General features: G+C 39.3%; 1 protein-coding gene across 4 annotated transcripts in view; it reads left to right on the top strand.

Moving 5' to 3' along the window:
• The window catches only part of LOC149286018 (transducin-like enhancer protein 1), an 86,001-nt gene extending 65,162 nt beyond the window's left edge, over nucleotides 1–20,839 (top strand). For all 4 annotated transcript variants that reach the window (XM_089494537.1, XM_089494534.1, XM_089494536.1 and 1 more), the window contains exons 14-20: nucleotides 1,180–1,256; nucleotides 6,437–6,686; nucleotides 10,298–10,545; nucleotides 18,267–18,414; nucleotides 19,051–19,201; nucleotides 19,823–19,899; nucleotides 20,213–20,839. In XM_089494537.1, the coding sequence (XP_089350663.1) occupies nucleotides 1,180–1,256; nucleotides 6,437–6,686; nucleotides 10,298–10,545; nucleotides 18,267–18,414; nucleotides 19,051–19,201; nucleotides 19,823–19,899; nucleotides 20,213–20,320 (1,059 nt within the window). In that variant the 3' untranslated portion in view covers nucleotides 20,321–20,839. The remainder of the gene's footprint in view (nucleotides 1–1,179; nucleotides 1,257–6,436; nucleotides 6,687–10,297; nucleotides 10,546–18,266; nucleotides 18,415–19,050; nucleotides 19,202–19,822; nucleotides 19,900–20,212) is intronic.
• The last annotated feature ends 664 nt before the right edge of the window (nucleotides 20,840–21,503 follow it).

The raw sequence follows: 21,503 nt of genomic DNA, 5'->3' as shown, positions 1-21,503 counted from the left end.
CTTGTCTTAAATTAGGAGTACTTTTAGCTTTGGGCTTTGGGTGATATCATAACTGCAGTCCCTGGCTGGTTTACTGTTAGGTGAAGGAGGCTGTGTGAGCCTCCCCACTCACAGCCCATATTTTTCCCTGATCCATTTACAAGGAAGAAAATTTAGCATGTCATCTGAACTTTAAATATTCACTAACCAGGCCAAAATTCAACTCTATTATGGTTTGGAGAATACTCCAACCTGTGGTTAATCTAAAAGTTTCCAGAGTCTTCCTTGTGGCTGTGCCAAGGAAGGGAAAGAATAAATTTGTGAGCCGAGGTTCACTGCAGTTCATTTTTGTAGTTCACTTTTGGCAGCACAATTTGTGTTCACATTACACTTACTGTGGCCTTGAAATGAGGCTATATGCCATTTTTCAAGTGCTTCTAAATCTGGATGGATGTCTAGTCACTAGCCTTTGAATTTCTTGCATAATATTAGGAAAGAAATGACAGTTTTATCTCAGTTTTAGCTCGGTTTTATCTCAGATGAAACTAGATGCAAAAAGTGAGTGGAAACTTCTGCAGAATGAAGCAGAAGTTCTATATAACTTACTCAGTGCCCATTTTTAAATTATATCTTGAATCTATTTAATCACATCTGCTATTTCTTCCTTCTTGGTTCTTTCCCCATTCCCTCCTCATTGCACATAGGCTTCATCTGTTTGGGGAATATAGCAATAGTCTTGGACTTTATATGTTGTCTTCATCATCATTTGTAGGTTATCATGTTTAATTGTAACACCAGTGTATGCATCCATGCATGTCCATTCTGAGGATTTGTTCACCATAAAAGAAAAAGGTGCTATTTAAATTATTAGTATTCTGAAGAGTGAAATGTGAAGATGCTTGTTTAGGAACAATACCCATTTTTATGTGTTTTTAAAACATGCCTACATTCTGTGACTTAACTACAGTTGCTGGTCCCAACTAGATCAGACCTACTGAATCAATGGGAGCTTGATATGTCCATTTTATGTAATGCCATTAATTCAATGGGTCTATTCTAGTTGGGGTTAACAATTGGATTTAGGCCTGGCTTTCTGTTCCAATTTGGCAGGTTAGTGAGTTGAAGTGAAGAGAGTGCTTAACTGTTAACTTCCTAACTGGTCAGCAAGTTTTGAGATACGTTATATTTATTCATCATCAGGTTGGATTTGATCCTCCTCCGCATATGAGAGTACCTGGAATCCCTCCAAATCTGGCTGGAATCCCTGGAGGAAAACCGTAAGTAACTTTGGATATTATAAATCTGAATCAGCCAGAGCACACTTTGTTTACCTCAGGTCAACTGATGAGTCCCAAGGGCATAGATACATTGAGTTTTACTGGAAAGGCTACACTCTTCTTCTGATAATTTAAAATATCAACAACAATGCTGCACAGTGCTTTCATCCTGTGTATATAACCAGTGCCTACCATATTTAGGCTTTAGAAAACATTAGTGGATTTGGACTTGTACTTACTTCTTTGTCTATACATCATAAAATAGCATCCTAACTGTGAGGCAAAGATCCTGTTATAGCTCTCAGGACCTCTTTTAAAGTGAAGCTTGGAAAGTTACTTTTCATAACTGACAGGTACTAGGGTGATGTTCTGGGCTGGAAATGTGGAGCATGTTGTTTTGCTAAAAATTGTACTTTCAGGAAGAACGAATTGTAAGTATTTTCCAACTTCTGTCAATGTGAGTCCTACCACCTCACACTTCTGTCCTTCTAGGTAAACTGTTTGCTCTTCTTTCTTTGTTCTGAGTCTTGTAGATATTCTAAAACAGTGATTCCCAAACTTTGGTCTTCCAGGTGTTTGGGACTTCAACTCCCAGAAGCCCTAGAAAGCTTGGCCAACAGTCAGGAATTCTGGTAACTGAAGTCCAAAACATCTGGAGGACCAAAGTTTGGGAACCGCTGTTCTAGACCATCAGGATTCAAATTCTGGGCCAAAGTACAGTGGTACCCCGGCATACGAATTGATCGCGTTACGAAATTTCCGGGGTACGAAAAAGTTAGATTGGAAAAAACTGTTCCGGGTAACGAAAGATTTTTCGGGTTACGAAATTCATTTCGGCGCGAAATTCAAATCCGAAGCGCGGCTAGCGGCTTTCCAGCGCTAACGGAAAGCCTTTTCGGGTTGCGAAATGTATCGGGTTACGAATGGCGCCGCGGAACGAATTAATTTCGTAACCCGAGGTAGCACTGTAATTCAAAATCTGCATCAAAAAAAGTTGAATCCTGCAACCTGTGCAAATCCATACACATAACTTATATTGGTACTTCTTTGGTTGTTGTCATTCTACTTCTGCTCCTCTTGAAAATGCCCCCAACATCTTTGACTACAGCCTCACATCTGCACTGCTCAGACACCCTTCTGACTCTTCAGCCTTGACCAGGCATGCATTCTGAAGATGTTGAATTTTTGAATGTGCACTGTACAGTTAAAGATTGCCCTGAGCACACACCATGCAGACACATTTATGGGATTCTGTATCTTACTTTTATGGTACACAGCACTGGCAGCCAGAACTGGATAGTCTATGTTATTATGGGCTAGAGTGAAATATAATATCTGGCATGTGATAATGGACTTTTGATATATTCCCAGAGCTTCTACATTCTTGTTATTTTCATTATTTTAAAATAGCATTGTTACAACCTGTGTGGCTATTGGAAAAATTGCTATTATTTTAATTTGGGTACCTGTGAAGAAGCCAAGAAGTAGAACCAATGTCAAGCAGGAGCTAAAGTCCTAAGGGTATTATATAATTCCAGGCTTCTTTTCTATAGTTCCTGTTCATTGACCCTAGTTTGTTAGACTTAACTTTAAAAACAGCTTTTACTACCAATTTCTTTTCTTACACACACACACACACACAGAGAGAGAGAGAGAGAGAGAGAGAGAGAGAGAGAGATACACACTTATTGCTTGCTGGGAGCTGCTTCCATTTTAGCTTGTGTGTACTATATAAATAGACAAGATAAACTTTGAAAATCCTAGGTGCTGAGTTGATCTCCTTTCATTATTTGCTTTTGAAACCAGACTGAAGCTACGCCTGATCACCTCAGGCAGCAGGATGCCTTCAGTTACCCATAGCAACTTTCTGATGGCATATCCTTATCTGTGATAGATAAGTCTATTGAAAATTTCTGGTGGAGAAGTTCAGATAATGTGCCGTCTGCAGCAGCTTCATATTGACAGCAGGAGAGTTTTTGGCCTCAGTTTGAAAGCTAGTTTCTTTCAGCCACACAAATCGGGATGTCACATTGAATTTATTTTGTAAATGGGATGCAGCACCCTAGCTGTGCATCCTCTTCATGGAAGAGGTGATAGTTCCGATCCCTTCCTTTTCCCTCCCTAAACAAATAACTGAAACTGAAGCACCATGTCTCAGCTGATTACTATTTTATTGTTTCTGATATGGAGCAACAGGTGAGTGTTGTGCTTTGTATTTTTGATGTGTGTGTTTTTTTTTTTAAAAAAACCCTGTATTCATAAGCTCTATCTTTTCAGAGAAATAGCATTTCTTTACAAACAAAAATACAATTAGAATAGAGCTGCCTGTTGTTGTTTTTGAAAAAATTAATCAGCCTCTTAGGAACACACTCTTGTTTTCCATTGTGCTGTTGATGAAAGGATTCCCTCTAGACAACTTGTTTCCTTTCTACCATCTGACAACCTGTTAATATAATCTGAGACCCAAAACTACTTTAAAAAAATAATCTAACCCTTGTTTAAGGCTTCCTGTATTTAAAGTCCTGAGTGTGAATTTGGACATTAATGAGGTGTGCAAATATTAGAAGCATGGGGAGGATGAACAATAACATTGCATCTGAGGAAGCAGACCATGGGCCGGAACAGACCAGAAAAATATGCTAACTTTCCAGCTGACGCACACCCCCAAGCTGGCTATGAAGCTGCCCAGCTGTTTACATGGTGGCAGCTTTTTGGCACTCTGGCAGTGTGGCGTTTAGACACCTCATGCCTCAGGAGTGTCAAAAAGCTGTGGCAGTGGCAGAAAGGGCACTCTTTTTCTCGCACAAAAAGGAGTGGCATTTTGCCACTTCTTTTGTGCCAGAAAAAAGCCAGATCAGGGCCGCAGTGTGAAATTACAAAAACATGTACTACAAATTGTTTCACACAGTTTCAAAGGTTCTACAAGATCCTTTTGCATAGTAACCGTATTGTTATGCATATCAATAACATCCAAAGCTACTGTTCTTTCTGTAAAATACACTTCTGTTAATACACTATTACTTCTTGCCATTTTGTTTAGCATGTAGTTCTCTTTAGCATTGGTACACTTGGCATGCACATCCTAAGTAGCAATTATAGTCATTTGATATTATTCTAAATCTCATGGCTCTATCCTGTGGAATTCTGGGATTTATAGTTTAGTGAAATACACAGAATACTCTTCTCCTGTTTAGGGGAGTCCACTAGAACAATGATCCTGAAGTTTTGGTCCTGCAGTTGTTTTGGAGTTCAACAAAAGAAGCCTCAGCGAGCTTTTCCAGTGATCAGAGATTCTGAGAACTGAGATCCAAAGAATGAGAACTACTGCCCTCTATACAGAAATTCTAAATGCTTCACCATACTACAGATTAATAATAATAATAATAATAATAATAATTCCCTGTCTCTCCCTGTGGATCGAGGCGGGGTCACAACCCGATAAAAACATACAAATACAATGAATAAAATCCAATACAATACATCATCTCAATAGTAATAATATCAGATAAAAACTAATTTATCATAATACAACAGTTTTATAATACTAGAATTGCACAGAGTCATCGTTAAGGGTTAAAGGATGGATCCTAAACAGGGTCGGATGGATAGGTCCACCAGAAGAGCTCCGTCTTAACTGCCTCCTTAAAAACATCCAAGGTGGTAATGAGATGGATCTCTTCCGGCAGGCCATTCCACTATTTAGGGGCAGCGGCAGTAAAAGTTCTTTGGGAAGTTGTAGTCAATCTAGTTGTTTGTATGTCCAATAGATTCTTCCTAGATGTTCTGAGAATGCAGGGCGGATATGTAGGGAGAGGCGTTCCCGCAAGTAACTCAGGCCCATGTAGAGCACAATACAGAAATCAAGACGAGAAGTTACCAGTGCATGTACTACTGTTTCAAGGTCCTTTCACTCCAGATCTCTAGAGTATGTAGTATGGAGCCATGCCAGCTAACATGCTGTGTTGTTTTTGTGTGCCTTCAAGATAGCATTAAGGTGAACTTATCATAGGGTTATATAACTGGGGCCAGTTATGTTTCATTATTAATTAGTTACCAATATCAGAAAATCTTTATATATGTGTTGAGAGTAATGTACCTTTGTTTATACAGTGAAACTGATACCTGTCTGGCTTGGGTTACCCCCCCCCCCCCCCCCGTATGTGTTTTTAAGGAGACTAGAATAACAAAATCAGTATTTTAAGCCCTGAAGAGATGAGAAGTCCAGGAGTAAATGAAAATACAGCAAGGAGGGAAAGAGGAAGAAAACACTTTAGTGCCCTCTTCATTCTCCCTCTTCTACTTTGGTTCATATATGATAGACTTAGGGCTTCTAACAGAGTAATTGCATTGACTTCCTCTTCATGTTCCTTGAATACCCATGCATCACATATAAACAGCAAGTTTTGCCATGAGTTGTGAAGCTCTGGGTCATCAAACACTGGGGGTGGGGAGACCACAAAGTCATGATAGGTAATGTTGAACTTACTTTCATCTGAAGACAGTCCCATAAGTCAATTATATCTCAGCAAAGGGAAAGAATGGAGGTTTTAAAGGCTCAATTGGATGCTTTATGACAAGGCCTGTCAAACATCAATTGGAACAGAGTTTCACAACTACTGAAATGCAATTTAATCATTACAGTCGGTCCTCCTTATCCACAGATTTTTTTATCCATGGATTCAAGCATCCACGGCTTGAAGATATTCAAAGAAAGTATAAATTCCAAATAGCAAAACTTGATTTTCCATTTTATATAAGAGACACTATTTTCCTTTTCCATTGTATGCAATGGGACTTAAGCATCTACAGATTTTGTTATCCACAGGGGTCCTGGAACCAAACCCCAATGGATAACAAGGACCCAGTGTACAAGTATTTATATATTCCACTGGAGAATCTTGAAGATTTCCTCAGGTAAACACAGGTACCCTTTCACATTCATGTGTGTTCACTGAGCAGTACCCATACCAGCTGAACCTAGACCTGGTGGTGGTCTTGTGGGAAGGAATTATGCCACCATCCATATACCAGTGATTAGTTCTTTTTCTCTCTCCTTACAACCATAACAACAACTTCACTGTATTTCCAATTTTGTGGCTTTTGATATATGAACTAGACAGAGCTGTAATTTAGTACAAGAATTAGACTGATTTGACCTGTGTTCTTTTCATCCCAAACAGAGCATACTCATTTCATGTTACTGCAGATGGTCAGATGCAACCAGTTCCTTTCCCCCCAGATGCTCTCATTGGACCAGGAATACCTCGGCATGCTCGCCAGATCAATACCTTAAACCATGGGGAAGTGGTGTGTGCAGTTACCATAAGCAACCCCACAAGACATGTCTACACTGGTGGGAAGGGGTGTGTCAAAGTCTGGGATATCAGCCAGCCTGGCAACAAGAGTCCTGTTTCTCAGCTGGACTGCCTGGTAAGTGAACATGTCCCTTCCATGTATAGAGATATTCGATTGGTAACAAGTATGAAAACACATGTCCAGATGAACATAGTTACCTAGGTAGGCTACCTAAGCTGGTAACTGGATGGCCACTTGTGTGTGTATCGCAAAAATATTCCAGGGGCAAAGCAAAAAGAAGCATTGTAAACTGAAAATAAAAGTTTAAAACAACAATGTAAATTAAACAACACTGAATAAAGCACAATCAATCTCAGAGCCAAGAAGCAATTTGAATGGGAGAGTAATTCATCCATCATCCATGTTTAGAGTATTACTTTAAAAAAATAATTGCAGTTATTATTCTAGGGCAGTATTTCTTAACCAGGGTTCCCTGGAAATCTGTAGTTCCGCATGAGGTTGCTAGGGGTCCTGATTGGAAAAAAAATACATCTTAGAGAGGGGGAGCAGTAGGTACAGTATTTATTATGCAGAGATTCCTTGAGACCTTTCAAGGGTTCATCCAGGGTAAAAAAAGGGTGAGCAAAACTGTTCTAGGGCCCCCAAATAATTCATTACCATTACAGTTTCAGTTTCTTTTCACAAAATCTATGGGAGTTTATTTTTCTGTCCTTTCCATTTTGCATTCCTGGAGATTAGAAACAACTTTGCTAAGCACATGATATCACAGCTTTTCATTTTTAAATTTATCTCCCTTAAATAATATGAAAGCTGTAAGGTAGAACATATTAGCTACTCTAGTCAGAGCTGGTGTGACTAACAGCTTATTAGCTTATTTAACCATAGCCATTATTTGAATTATTTGTGGGAATGTCTAGGCTTCAAATGTTTGTCTCTAATAATATTTTTTATTTTTGTTTAAGTTGTTTTAAGTTATTGAAATAAATAAATATTATTATTATTAATAATATTTTTTATGATTTAACTATAAACACTTCAGGAATGTTCATGATGAGCACTCATTTACAGCAAACTGTAAATAAAATCTATGGCATGCAATTGAGTAGTTAGTCTTTCAAGTCTTGGATGCAAAGTTAGGGGCTGAAAAGTCTTCGGATTGAGAAGATCTACCACACATTGCCAATTCATTACCACACCCACAGTACACTCCCTTTATGCTCCTCCCAGATGTTGAAATTTCACCGGGGGTCATGGTGGCCACTGTGGAAACCCTTGTGAAGGCCATGAAGGAAATTCCATATCCAAGCACCGATAGTGACTGGAAAGGGGGAGACCCACTCTGTCATTGGCTCTAGTGATGCCTTCACATGAGATTGTGGCCTCTGTGGAACTCCCCTATAGCCTAAGCTTGTGTGATAAAGATGGCAGAGGTAAAGCAATTAGTTGCTTTTTAAAGTACTGAAGCAAAGAGTAACTTTGATGGTAGTATTTAATGGAGTGTATTACTACAAGCCAAACCAAGTTACCTCTGTTGCTGTATTTTTCTCTACTGTTGCCCCATTATTTGATACCAAGCATTGTCAAAAGTGCATCCAGAAAACTGCTTTTATAGTGAATTATAGTCATGGTCCATCTAGCCCAGTATGATTAGCATTGACTGTCAGCAGCTTTCTAAAGTTGCAAATAGGATTTTTTGCCAGCCCTTCTTGGAGACCGCAGGTATTGAACCTGGGACCTTCACTATACAAAGCAATTGTGCTACCACTTCTGTATCTAATGCTTCAAGATGTCTAACTGTACCATGTGCTGTTCTTTATTACTACTCATGAGGTGAGAAATAAAAATCTCACTATAACAAAAAGAAATCCTTTTACAGTAAGGGAAGCATAACATAGAAACATAAAATAATTGCTTTCTCTTACCAATACTGGACATTTTTTATTGGTTTATCCTCTTGGCTGCTGTAGAATTTTTACCACTCTAATGTGGCTATTAAAAGTGAGACTCTTGCAACTGCTGCATTTATGGACTAAAACCTGTAATAACCAGGGCTTGGAATGTTTTCCATTCATTTTCCTCATCATAGTTTTTTTCTAACAAGTATTATTAAATGTGAAACTGGGGATATTAATAATTAAACTGTAAGTGAGCCACCATAGCCTAGTGAAAGCTGACTAGTTTTTTCAAAACGACTCCTTTGACCAGAGTATGGAAACCTTTCTTTTAATAAACTAAGGCCCCATACAGACAGGCCAAAATAAAGCTACTTCGGATCATTTTGGAGGTACAGTTGGCCCTTCTTATACACGGATTTTTTATACACGGATTCAAGCATACACGGTTTGAAAATGTTCCAAAAAAGTATAAATTTACCTTGATTTCCCATTTTTGATAAGGGACACCATTTTGCTATGTCATTATATTTAATGGGACTTGAGCATACACAGATTTTGTTATACACGGGGGATCTTGGAACCAAACCCCAGCGTATAACAAGGGTCCACTGTATGTTGTTTAAATGATGCATGCATCCTAAGAGTCCAGAAGCTGCGCCAAAGCCACGATCCAGTCTTAAGGACAGGAGCATAGCTTTGGTGCAGTGTCTGGACTCTTAGGACACATGCATCATTTAAACAGCATACCTCCAAAGTGAACTGAAGCAGCTTTATTTGGGCAGTCTGCAAGGGGCCTAACTCTCCCGGAATTCCCCAGCTATTATGGCCATTGACAATGCTATTTGAGAGACTCCTCGAATTGTTGTTCAAGGAATCAGTGTTTCCAGATTCTGTCTTTAATAGTGCATTTCATATTGTAATAAAACAGCACATGCAGATACATAGACATACACAACAACCCCAGGCTTTATTTTGATGAAGAATGTATGTATGCAGTTGTTAGCTACTAAGATTAAGGACCATTGACACCAATGACTATAGGAAATAAAATAAACTTTTATTATAAAACCTCCATCAGGAAAGCTCTCCAAGGCTGATAGGCTAAGCCAAGCTAGAACAGGAAGAGGACCAAATTAGTTTTAGTTTGGGAGCAATGATAAGAGTTAAAAAAAAAAAAAAAGGTGAAAAGAAGTGGAGTGGATATCATTCTAAGAGAGGTTAGGATAGGTGAATAAGATATGAGAAGATGTTACTTCACTGAAACATTCATTAACACTGCCAGTACTGCTCTCTCTAACTCTAACTCTCTCATTTAACCCTTTAACCACTGAACATTGTTGAAAGAATAGCCATCCATCCCACTGAAAAAGAAAGTAGAAAGCAGTGCTTTCAAAAGAGGAACTTAATCTGAATTTTTCTAAGCAGGAGGAAACAGGATTTTGTTATTGTAGTTTACTTTCAAGTTGACTCTGACTGATGTCAATCCTATTCTAAAGTTTTCTTAGCAAGGTTTATTCAGAGGAGGATTGCCATTCTCTTCTTCCAAAAAGGAAATCTAAATAAAGAGAATGAGAGAATGTAAGTAAGTAAGTAAGTAAGTAAGGATGCCCAGTGGGTTTCCATGGCTGAGCAGGTATTTGAACCCTGGTTCCCAGAGTTCTAGTCCAACATTCAACACTAGTCCACATTGGATTAGCAGTTCCTTATATTGTTGATTTTTAAACAAACGTGTTCTAATGTTTAGGATCTGAATGAGGCATAAGACATATCATTGTTCATTATTGCAGAAAATGTATTAATGTGATTGAGGTGGGTTTGTGCTTCCCACAGAACAGAGATAACTACATTCGATCTTGTAAATTGCTGCCTGATGGATGCACCCTGATCGTTGGTGGGGAAGCCAGCACGTTATCCATTTGGGACCTGGCAGCCCCGACTCCTCGTATCAAAGCAGAGCTGACGTCATCCGCCCCTGCCTGCTACGCTCTAGCTATCAGCCCAGATTCCAAGGTCTGCTTCTCCTGCTGCAGTGATGGGAACATAGCAGTGTGGGATCTCCACAATCAAACACTGGTCAGGTCAGTTGATGTTCTTTAAACTTTTTTTGTCTGCAAAGTTGCTCTGTGAAAGATTTTTTTTTTTCTAAAAGTGGCTGTTTTCCTATGTTTGTCTAAAAGAGAATATGTTTTCCACCCATCCCATCCATGTTTTAAGTGTCTGGATAATCCCTACTGAAATCTTGGAAGCCAGTGAGGCTGGAAAAGATTTTTACCAGTTAAGGGTGTGGTTGACATGTCCTGTAACCACCAAAATAATTAGACACACTTGTAGGGGTTACGTGTGTTCCAAGTGGGGACATATTCAGGCTCATGCCCGAGCATCGGGTGAGGCAGTCTGCCATTTCCATGTAATCAAATCATGGCTGTCAATACAAACTAAAAAAAAAATGGCAAAAATCAACTATCATTTGTTAATTTGTTCATTTTTTTTAAAAAAAAAACTGCTTGATTTTGAAATTCTAAGTATCTTTGTTTCAATTTTTTCTTGGTTTTCAGTACCATAACACTTCCATATACCCACCATCCCCTTCTCCCCCCAAAAAAAATCGTTTCCAGCCTTTGGGAACCTTCAGGGCCATCACTTTCAGAGGATAATGAGGCAGGATTGCAGCTAGCTGTGTTTGTGTGCTTTAGTCACCATGTATAAGATTACAAGGTTTGGAGATCAACACAAATGCTTGAGAAAGTTTATAATAGCCTTAAAGAAGCTTTGTCATGCTTGTGGGAACATCTATACATGACAGATGACATTCATTTTGGGTTTTTAAGTGGTTACCAGGTTTCCAAAAGCCACTCCCTTTGTTTTGTTTTCAGACGATGTTTGTTTGCTATTACATGTACATAAACATCATACCTGACTTAAAAAAATAATAACTGGCTGCTAGCCATCTTTGCTTTCTGAAAGCACAGCAGGTGTGCTCTGCAAACATCTCTGAAAATGCTGAGTGGCCAGAATATTAATAGCTCATTTTCAGGTTATCTGGTTGCCCTCAATTGCTTTTGGCATAGCATGCATCAGGGGAAAAGCATAAAGTAGAATAAAAATCCTTTGGTGTATTTGCAAATAATGAGAAGCTGAAGAGTTTCCCATTGGATTTGCTTTCACCAGGGACATTTGACATTATGATAGCCAAATTATGGCAATGTTTCTACATAATTAACCTTCATTTCTTTTATATGCAAATCATGAGCTGATCTTCCATTGATGTTCCCCATCCATTCTTCTGTCACACACTTCAGTACATCCTCATCCTCCAGTATGCTCCTTCACTTCCCCTTGTATCCCCAGTTTGCTTCACAATTATTCTTTCTCTTTCTTAATTCTGGGGTATATAACCTCTTCTGCCTACTTCATCTTCCTGTTCTATTGATCTTTCCTTCCTTTCTTTCTATAGTTTCCCTCCTTGATATATTCCACTCCTTGTTCTGTATTCTTAAGGGCAGAGAACCAGTGTGGTGCAATGGGTTGAGTGTTGGACTAGGACACTGGGAAATCAGGGTTCAAATCCATGCTTGGCCATGGAAACCCAGGGAAAGGCAATGGGCAAACCTCCTCTGAACAAATCTTGCCAAGAAAAGCCTTAGGGTCAGTATAAGTCAGAAATGACTTGAAAGCACACATCATCATCATCACATATACCTAGGGTTGCCATAAGTCAGGACCTCCAAACCGGGGCAAATGTAGGACAACATTTTCAAATGTAGGACACATTTTTTAAATGGAGGACACTCAAAAATTTGATGCTTTTTAAAAAATGTTAATATAAATGCATGTTTCTTAGGCATGCTCAAAATGGAGGACATTTTGGCATTATTCCTTAACAGATGGCAGAAATGTACTTCCCTTTCTGGCCAAACCACCCCCCTCCATTCTAAAACACACACAACAGCACATTTGGGCATTTCACATGGCTTTACTGAACATGGCCTCTTGCATATTTCAGAGGCTTATTCCATAACCAAACCCCTTGGGTTCAACACAAAATGTAGGACATTCAAACAATGGAGGACACAACCAACTAAAAGTAAAAAAACATAGATAGATAGATAGATAGATAGATAGATAGAAACACATTAATATAAATCCTTATATCATTGAGATCTTGTTGCACCTCTGAGACTAAATGCATCTGAGGAAGCAGACTCTCTCAGTTGATAATAATAATAACAGAATTAAGGGACATGGGATTTTGGAGCACCTCTGAGACTAAATGCATCTGAGGAAGCAGACTCTTTCTGATGATGATGATGATGATGATGATGATGATAATAATAATAATAATAGAATTAAGGGACATTAAGAGGCAGTGGTAGAGAAGGACCAGGGTTCTATCTGTTGCTTGAACATAAACATACCCCACTGGGCTAAATCACACTCTCTCAGCCTCAGGGCATGGCAATGGCAACCCCTCTCTGAAGAAACCTTGCAAAACCCCTGGGGAAAATCAATCTCTCTCAACCTCAGAGGATGCAATGGCAACCTCTCTCTGAAGAAATCTTTGCAAAGCCCTGGGGAAATCCTTCCTTCCCCTGTGCTCCCATTCCAGAGACAAGCCTAGGCCTTGCAAAAACCATGCCTTCTGCCTGCCTCCTCCACAGCTCTCTCTGTAGTCTTCTGAGTCTCTGCTGGGCTGAATGAAAAGCTCCTCCTCCTCCCTGCCTGGCCAACAGGGATCATGCAGGAGCTGGAAGCCTGGCTGCAGCCTCTCCAGCACAAACGGATGGAGGCTGCTTTGGAAGGGGAAGCAAGATAGAATCAGGTGTCCAGCTGTCCTGGGGACAGAATGCAGAAGCCGGGAAAGACCTTCCCTAAGGTCAAAAAACCGGGCAGGTCCCGCCTGGAGCCGTGAAATGGCAAGCCTACATATACCGCTTGTTAAACCAGTCCCAGTATTCCTGCATTATATTCATGAAACTCTCTCTGTATTCTGTCTTGTATCATACCCCTTCTTTCATAGAACATGGATAGGTCACAGATACTAAAGTACAGTCTGAAAGTCTCTAATTTGGCCATAAGAGAGATGTACTTTGAGAGTTAATTAAATTTTGATTTTGGAATTCTGCTTTCATACAACTTGGCTAAATGTGAAAAGAGTTGCCTGTGATTCTGTTGGCTCAGAGCTTGGAAAACCTGCCCAGTATCCCCTAGCCAGCTCAGCAGTGACCATAATGGGTGGGGGAAATTAGGGAGTTATAGTCCAAGACCCTAAAGGAAACCTATCATGAGGCTTTCTGGGCAAGATTTGTTCAGACACAGTTTACCTTTACCTTCCTCTGAGGCTGAATCAGTGTGACTTGCCCCAAGCAGGAATTTGAACCCAGGTCTCCAGAGTCATAGTCCAGCACTCAAACACCTACACCAGCTTTGGTTTGGATGAGTGCAAATGGTATTTGCCAACTGATGAGCCTTGCCATGTTTCAACACTGCTGTTTCTTCATCACTTGCAGCTTCCCTAAATTGCACATTTAAGAAAGTATTCTTATACTGGCCAAGTGGATGTCTCCAAGATGCCTTAGGCATTTATGCTAACCTAAACTTTTACAGGCTTTTACTTCAGTCTCTTGGCATCAAGGACCCTGTACTGGGGTAGGCTTGCCTATTGTATTTTTTGAAAATGCTTAAAGGACAAATAAATCTAGAAATTAGCTCATGAATTCTATGTGTTCTGTTTTTCCTAGTTCATTTTTGGCAGCTGGTCAGATCCTCCACACCCTCCCTCCCCCATTTCTAAGAGAATTTTTCTTTCTGCATATAGTCTCTAACACAGGTTTGTAAGGCAGGGAGTGTGGTTAACATAATGTCCACATACCTAATTTTCTTTGAGGCCTTCAGATTTAATGGGTTAATCTAATGTGTCCTTGATTGGCCCCTTGATGCAAATGTCTTGGCAGGGCAGTAGTTCAGAACTGCCCCACATAGCTTTGTAATATGACAGTGGTTGGTGGACCAGAAGACTTTTCATACATCAAAACAAAATTGGTAGAAGCCAACGGTAAATCTCAGCAAGTGCAGCTGACATTTGCACCTGCCTTGGTAATGAGAAGCTATTTAAAGCTTCAGAGTTTGGATGCTTAAGCATTTCTGGACACTTTGCAGGCTGTGTGAGTCATCTTAATTATGCACTGAGCTGTGAGAGCTCTGCACTTATAGGAAATACCAAAACTTCATACTAAGGTAGTCCAAAATACAAGTAGATTCAATTTCTTTCAGTCTGTATCACTTTTATGTAGACCAGTTTGATGTAATGGTTTGAGCTTTGAACTATCCACATTACCGCGCTACACTCTTATAGTGCTGCTATTGCACTTTTACTGCTCTGGCTGCCTCCTGTTGCATTCTGAGGTTTGTAGTTCAGTGAGGCCTAAGAGTTCTCTGGCTGGGAATTCTAAATGACCCTCCTTAAATCATGATGAGTTTTTGCTTTTATGGTGCAAAGATAGGTTGCAGAATGTAGATATGGATCCATTTATGTTGTATAGTGGCTGTTCTTGGGGCCCACAAATGGACTATGTTGTATCCAACTGCTTCTGAAGTCAAGTTCACTACTGGTTGCTGTTTACTTTTGTGTCGGACCCATGAGCCACAGTTGGACTTGCATACCAAAAATGTTCTGCCCAGTAACATATGATCTGGAACAGCATCTTTCACTTGATTCTTGCTTGTAAATTTCTTGAGGCTGTTATTTCCTTAATCCAAATGTGTTTCAGCTGTCTTGTTTTGCCATGCTCATTAGAAATACATGCAGAAATACAGAAGGTGTGGCACACTGTTGGACATCAACTCCCAGAAGCCCTCACCAGTGTATCTAATGGTGGAGAATGATGGAAGTTTTAATCCAGCAACATTGAATGCTTAGGTTCCCATCTCACACATAATTGAACAGACCCTTTCAAAGGGAAGCATTGTATTTAAACAATAAACGTTGCTTATGGGAAGAAGGGACAAATCATAGCCATTAGCAGTTTGTTTGCAAACAATTAAATAAAAATTCTTTCATTATTGCTTCTCATTTTATTTTATTCTAAAATCAAAATGATTGGCAGAAAAACAGATACACTTAAACACAATAAAGTTTTTAAAAACATAAAATAATGAAAGACACATTATAAAAGCAGAGTAAAATAACAACATTGGTGGTAGAATTCAAAGACCTAGCTGTGTTAGTCTGGAAAATCAGTATGCAAAGGGATCTTGTAGCACCTTTGAGACAAAGGGGCTGTACAGACAAGCCTGAAAGGAGCAGGTCTGTACCACCCCTGGGAGTGCTGGATTGGGGCCACAGTAACTGGATAGTCCATCTGTGGCCCCAACCTGGTATTTTTCCAGGCCAAAGAGAAGTGGCAAAATGCCCAGAAAAGGGGTGTTCGTGCAGCTTCAAGCCCCTGGACACCCCAATAGCCATGAGGAGAAAGGGGCAGCCCCTTTCTCTTCTGGATCTTTCCCACAGCCGTGTGGTTGCCACAGGAATGATACACTCTAAGAAGGAGCTGCAAAATACAGCTCCTTCCTGAGATGTCATAAAGACTGTGTCACAGCCCTTATGACGTCTCTTCCTGTTATGGTCGTGGGGATGCTGTGTGGCATCAGCAGCATCATGGCAGTGCCCATATGGACAGGATGCCACCATGATGTTGCCTCCCATACAGACTAGGGTTCTGGAGTGTGCGGTTGCTGCGTGCTCCGGAACCCTAGTATCAGTGGCAGCACGCCACTTCTTCAGTTAGGCCTAGTACTTCTTGTGTACTAGGCTTAACTGAAACAAAGAGGCTGATAGCATGAGCTTTTGTAGATTTGAGTCTGCTTCCTCATGCATCTGAAGATGTAGGCTCAAGTCTGCAAAAGCCTATGCTATCAGCTTCCTTCTTTCAGTTAATCTCCTAGGTGCTACAAGATCCCTTTGGATACTGACAACATTAGTGATTGGGAAAATGCCTGAGCACACAAGTAGGCTATTCGATGTTAGAGGAAACATCCAATATTCATCTGTTGTGATTAATTGGCACTCTCTGTGAAATCTCAAGAAATGCTTTGCTGCTTTCTTCAATAGAGAAAGGAACGTGAAAATCAGAACTCTCATATCTTTATTATATCTATGGTCAAAAAAATGTCTGTTGCCAAAGTGACTTTTATAATGCAAGTGATGCAAATAATATTGATGCTATTGGTCATGGCTTTGTAGTTATTTCTGCTTACAGCATCCATTGCCTTAACCATCTTACTGCCCAGCACTTTCTTGATATGCCAGTGCAGAAGGAAATATAACATAGAGGCTGGGATCCTGTCATTAATCACAACTAGAATAGACCCATTGAATTAGTGAGATCGACTGATGTGTTAACTTGCCATTCAACAGTAGACTCCATAGGTCTGCTGTAGCTGGGACTAACTAATAGGATGCCAGTGATTGTGTTCAGAATGAGAGTAAGAATGCAGCTGTGCCTGGTGAGCAGCACAAAATACAAAATGCTCTCTTCAGATTGCTTTCCAGTGCCAGTATGGAACCACTACATGAATAAATAACATACCAGGTTTAGTTCATGCAAGAGAAGACAAATGAGCATGAATGGAAATAAGCTTTCTTGTCTAACCATTTAGTGATGGGATACAAGGCTCTACATACAGAAATACCTTCATATTAGACATGAAGAAACATGTGGGGTGGGGGAGTGGGCTCACTTGTCATTTACCTGGGCAAAGGTGTCTGTGTCTGTATTTCCAGTTTCCCATAGTAAAAGCAAGGGCTTTTGCTTATCCACTTCTAATATACTTAATGACCGTAAAGCAGCTGAGTTCTTGCCAGGTTTCCTGAGCAATAAGTATTGGTTGCCAATTTGTTGTGGTTCACTTCTTATCCTCACTTTTGTTAGTAAAAGTAGCAGAAAATAAAAGAAGTGGGCTAACTGATAACTCCTTGAATTTTCGGACCAGTGATTTTTGGACATGATTCATCGCTTGTCCCATGGCAGCCATTCTTCTCTTCCCTCTTTTGCTGTAAAGGCAGAGATCTAAAGCTAATTGCTGGTGGAATAAAGGAGGCACTCTGAACACACCAGTTAAGGGATTAAAGGAGGCTTGAGCTGACTTTTTGTTACTGAGAGCAGGGGTTGCAGGACACTGAGATATTTTTTTTTTTAATGTAAACCATAGTTGGATAATGATGACAGATCATGACCTATTTGCTATCAAGGGCATCATTTTTTCAAACTCAGCCAATACAAGTCAAAAGTGTAGGGGTTTTTGGCTCCCATTCTGCATGTGTTTATATAGCTGCATCTTTTAAGTATTTTTTTTAGATGTTCTTGATTCGCAGTTTAAGCAAAGACTATAAATAACTGGCTGCCTCTGTTGAGATAATTTGTCTTTTGTACTTTGAGTTTAATGTGCTTAATTGTTAATTTTTTATTTCCAGGTGTCATCCTAGTGCATTACATTACATCTCCTCAAGTCATCTCCTTACCTTTTACAGATCTATGCAGATAGGTGGTTAGTGGTCATTTACTAGTTTGTCATATACTTCCATGGTCTTGGCACCTTCAAAATAGCTTGTATATAGGGAGCATATTTTTACATGGTGGGGAGAAGGAACAGGGTTGTTGTCTGCCAAAATGTAGAGATTTCAAACACACACACACACACACACACACACACACACACACACACAGTCCAAAACTAACAACACAACAGTGTTTACCTTTAGTTCTGGCAGGAAATCATTATTCAATCTGGTTTGTTTTATCAGGCAATTCCAGGGCCACACAGATGGAGCCAGCTGTATTGACATTTCTAATGATGGTACCAAGCTCTGGACGGGAGGTCTGGACAACACTGTCAGATCTTGGGACTTGAGAGAAGGGAGGCAGCTACAGCAGCATGACTTCACATCCCAGGTGTCTAGTATTTTCTTACAGCATTTCTGAAGTCTCTGATTATTACAATACTTATAGTGGGTACATTTACTAACATTGGGGTGAGGTTTAAAGCCTTAAGAACAGTAATACTACTCTTAATCATTAATATTACAACTACTCTTCACATGAATTGTTGGTATACCTTTGAACTGTATTGAGGCAGTATTTACTATGAGGCACAATCATTTTTTGTGAGGCACCCTATCGGTAATTTGCACCTCACTGTTTGTACCATTTTTTTTAACAACAACAACATATTTCTATTGAAAGTAGAATTAAGTAGGGAAATAAACTGACATTTTTGCCAAAGCTTTGGTAGTGAAAGCAAAGGAAATAGAAATGCCATGGAGCTGTGGAAGATAAGTCTACATGTCATTGCTACATGTTATAGGATTAGCACAACAAATGATATATTATATGTACTTATATTACTTGTATATTATGTGTACTTATATTTGTATAAATACAAATATCTCAATACTAATATCCCAACACTACCTTTTTGCTTCAAATCATTCTGTGTTTTAAAAGAGATTCAAGGTTCTGTTTTTCCCCCTTTCCTCTAAGTAACTCCACTTTTGTCGCTTTCTCCCTCTTTTTTTCTCTTTTAAAAAGATATTTTCCCTTGGCTATTGCCCTACTGGTGAATGGCTGGCTGTGGGAATGGAGAGCAGTAATGTGGAAGTGCTGCATGTAAATAAACCGGACAAATATCAGCTTCATCTGCATGAGAGCTGTGTCCTGTCTCTCAAGTTTGCTTACTGTGGTAAGTTGGAAAAGGGTTGAGTAGAAACCATTAACAATTGAAAAATAAAAGGTAACATCCCTCCCCCAGGATAGGTGTGAAGGCTACAGGTTCATGTCTGTAAACTGGCAACACCATGAAAGCAGCATTCATATACATAGGTTGCAAGGCTGTAGCATTTTGAGTATTTTGAATAGTGCCCGTACCTTATCTTTTTTGTTGTTTCATTTTATTGCATGCATGCATGTATATATTTATTTATTTAGCTAGTTTAGTCTTTATACAATTCTTTTGCCATGGTGGATTTGTCATTAGAAGACCCTGAGGATTATTACCAATACAGTTGTTGGTTAACCATACAGAAACATTTGTCAAAATGAGAGATTATTGAATGATGCAGGCAATTATATTTGTTTTCTATATGGAAATCTTTGACAGTCTTTCATGCCCTCTGTTCCCTAGCACCTTTCTCTCTCCCCCAGTCCCAGTAATCTTGAAACATACCAAGGAAATCTGAAAAGCAGTTTAGCCATATTGGTGGGGGGAGGAAAGCTCCTTTAAGATACAAGTATCAAAAAATATATAGTTTGACATGTTGATCTGGGATGTTTTACTTGGTTCTTATTGCTGATATTATTTCAGGTAAATGGTTTGTAAGTACTGGAAAAGATAACCTCCTAAATGCCTGGCGGACTCCATATGGTGCCAGTATATTCCAGGTGAGACTATTTGCTCCTAAAGAGGATTTGGGGACTTAGGCTCTTGGAGAGAGTGGGAAGAAGCCAAAAAAGATCCTATTACAATTCATATTCATATCTATATTCCACACTTGCACCAAAGAATTCAGAGAAGTGGGTGCAGGATTATTCAATCCTCAGAAAGTTTTGTTCCACATTGGGCCCATTATCTCTTAACCCCAAAATTTTGAGCTTGGCATTTTGTGGGGGGAAATAAACAAGGGTAATTTTTCTCTTGCACACATACACAAACACAGCATATTATATCTGTGGTTTTTTCCCCTCTCTCTTCTAGTCCAAAGAGTCATCTTCTGTGCTTAGCTGTGATATCTCCGTTGATGATAAATACATAGTTACTGGCTCTGGAGACAAGAAAGCTACTGTTTATGAAGTTATCTACTGAGAAGTTATGTTGGAAATATAAAGAGTTGAACTGGGCCAAAATGTTCTTACATTGTAGATGTAGAAAGACTTTTCCTTTTTGTAATTAAAAAAGGGAAGAACTTGGTTTTCTCACATCTTCACACAATGCTATTCAAGTTCTATTAAAACGAAGGCAACTTTGGCATCCAGCTACTGGACCAATGTGAAGCAAGAAGGCAAAATGGACTAATATAGCATAGTTTTGATGGATTTTTAAAAAGAGGCATCTGCTGAAGATGGTTGCAGCCTTTGGGGTCTTATTTTCCTTTTTATGAACTCATAAAAATCATGCTCATTGCTTGAATAAGTGGGATTACGTTCCAGCACTTGCAATTCCACCTGCATTCTGTCATGTGTAGAACAGTGGTCTCTTGGATAAACTTGTTTCCTGGTTTTGCCTTTTGGGATATGGGTTTTTGTATTTTTTGTTCAAGATCAAGCTTTGTATAAATTGTAAATATATTTGGTTTATTACAGTAAAGGCTTTAGTATCAATAAACTGTCTCTTTATTTCCCTCAGTGACCTTTAAATTATCTTTAAAAACCATTTTGTAATTTAAATATTTTCATAAACCAAAGTAGAATTGTGAAGCTTTAGCTGAGGTTTTTAAGATTTTATAAATTTGTATAATTATAAAGCCTGCTTTACTGTAGTTAATTTGCTGCAAATAGTTTCCATTCAGAATTCATGTTTGTACTACAGAAAACTGTACAGCAAGAATTTTATACATTTGGGGGGGGGGGGACCAGAAATACGAATTTTTATGAACAGTTTACTCAGAGTTGTCTGTAAAGGAATTATGAAGGAGTATAGATTGTAATCTCCTGATGGTTTATAACCTGTGGTTGATTTCCATGTTGTCTCAGGGGAAAAAGTGTCCAATCTTTTGCCTCTTTGGGTCCATTCCACTGCCACATTGTGTCCCATGCTGCAGCAAAGCTTATAGTACTTTCAGAAAAAGAGGTAGGGCCAATGGTTTCTGAATGAATCATAGGAGAGCAATATGACAATTAGTAGATATCCATTATACTGTTAAGATATTTGCCATTTCCTTGCTGATAAGTGAGAAGCTTTTCTGCAGTAAATCAGAAGAATGTTAACAAAGTGACATGCATCTGAGAACCACATTGGTTCAACTGCTGACAAAAGTTTTTCCTTTTGG

This window comes from Sceloporus occidentalis, unplaced genomic scaffold (assembly GCF_023333645.1).
Source record: "Sceloporus occidentalis isolate IW3139 unplaced genomic scaffold, rSceOcc1.0.p SCAF_73, whole genome shotgun sequence".
NCBI lineage: Eukaryota > Metazoa > Chordata > Lepidosauria > Squamata > Phrynosomatidae > Sceloporus > Sceloporus occidentalis.
Note: the sequence above shows the minus strand (reverse complement) of the source record. Positions and strands in the feature narration are given on the sequence as shown.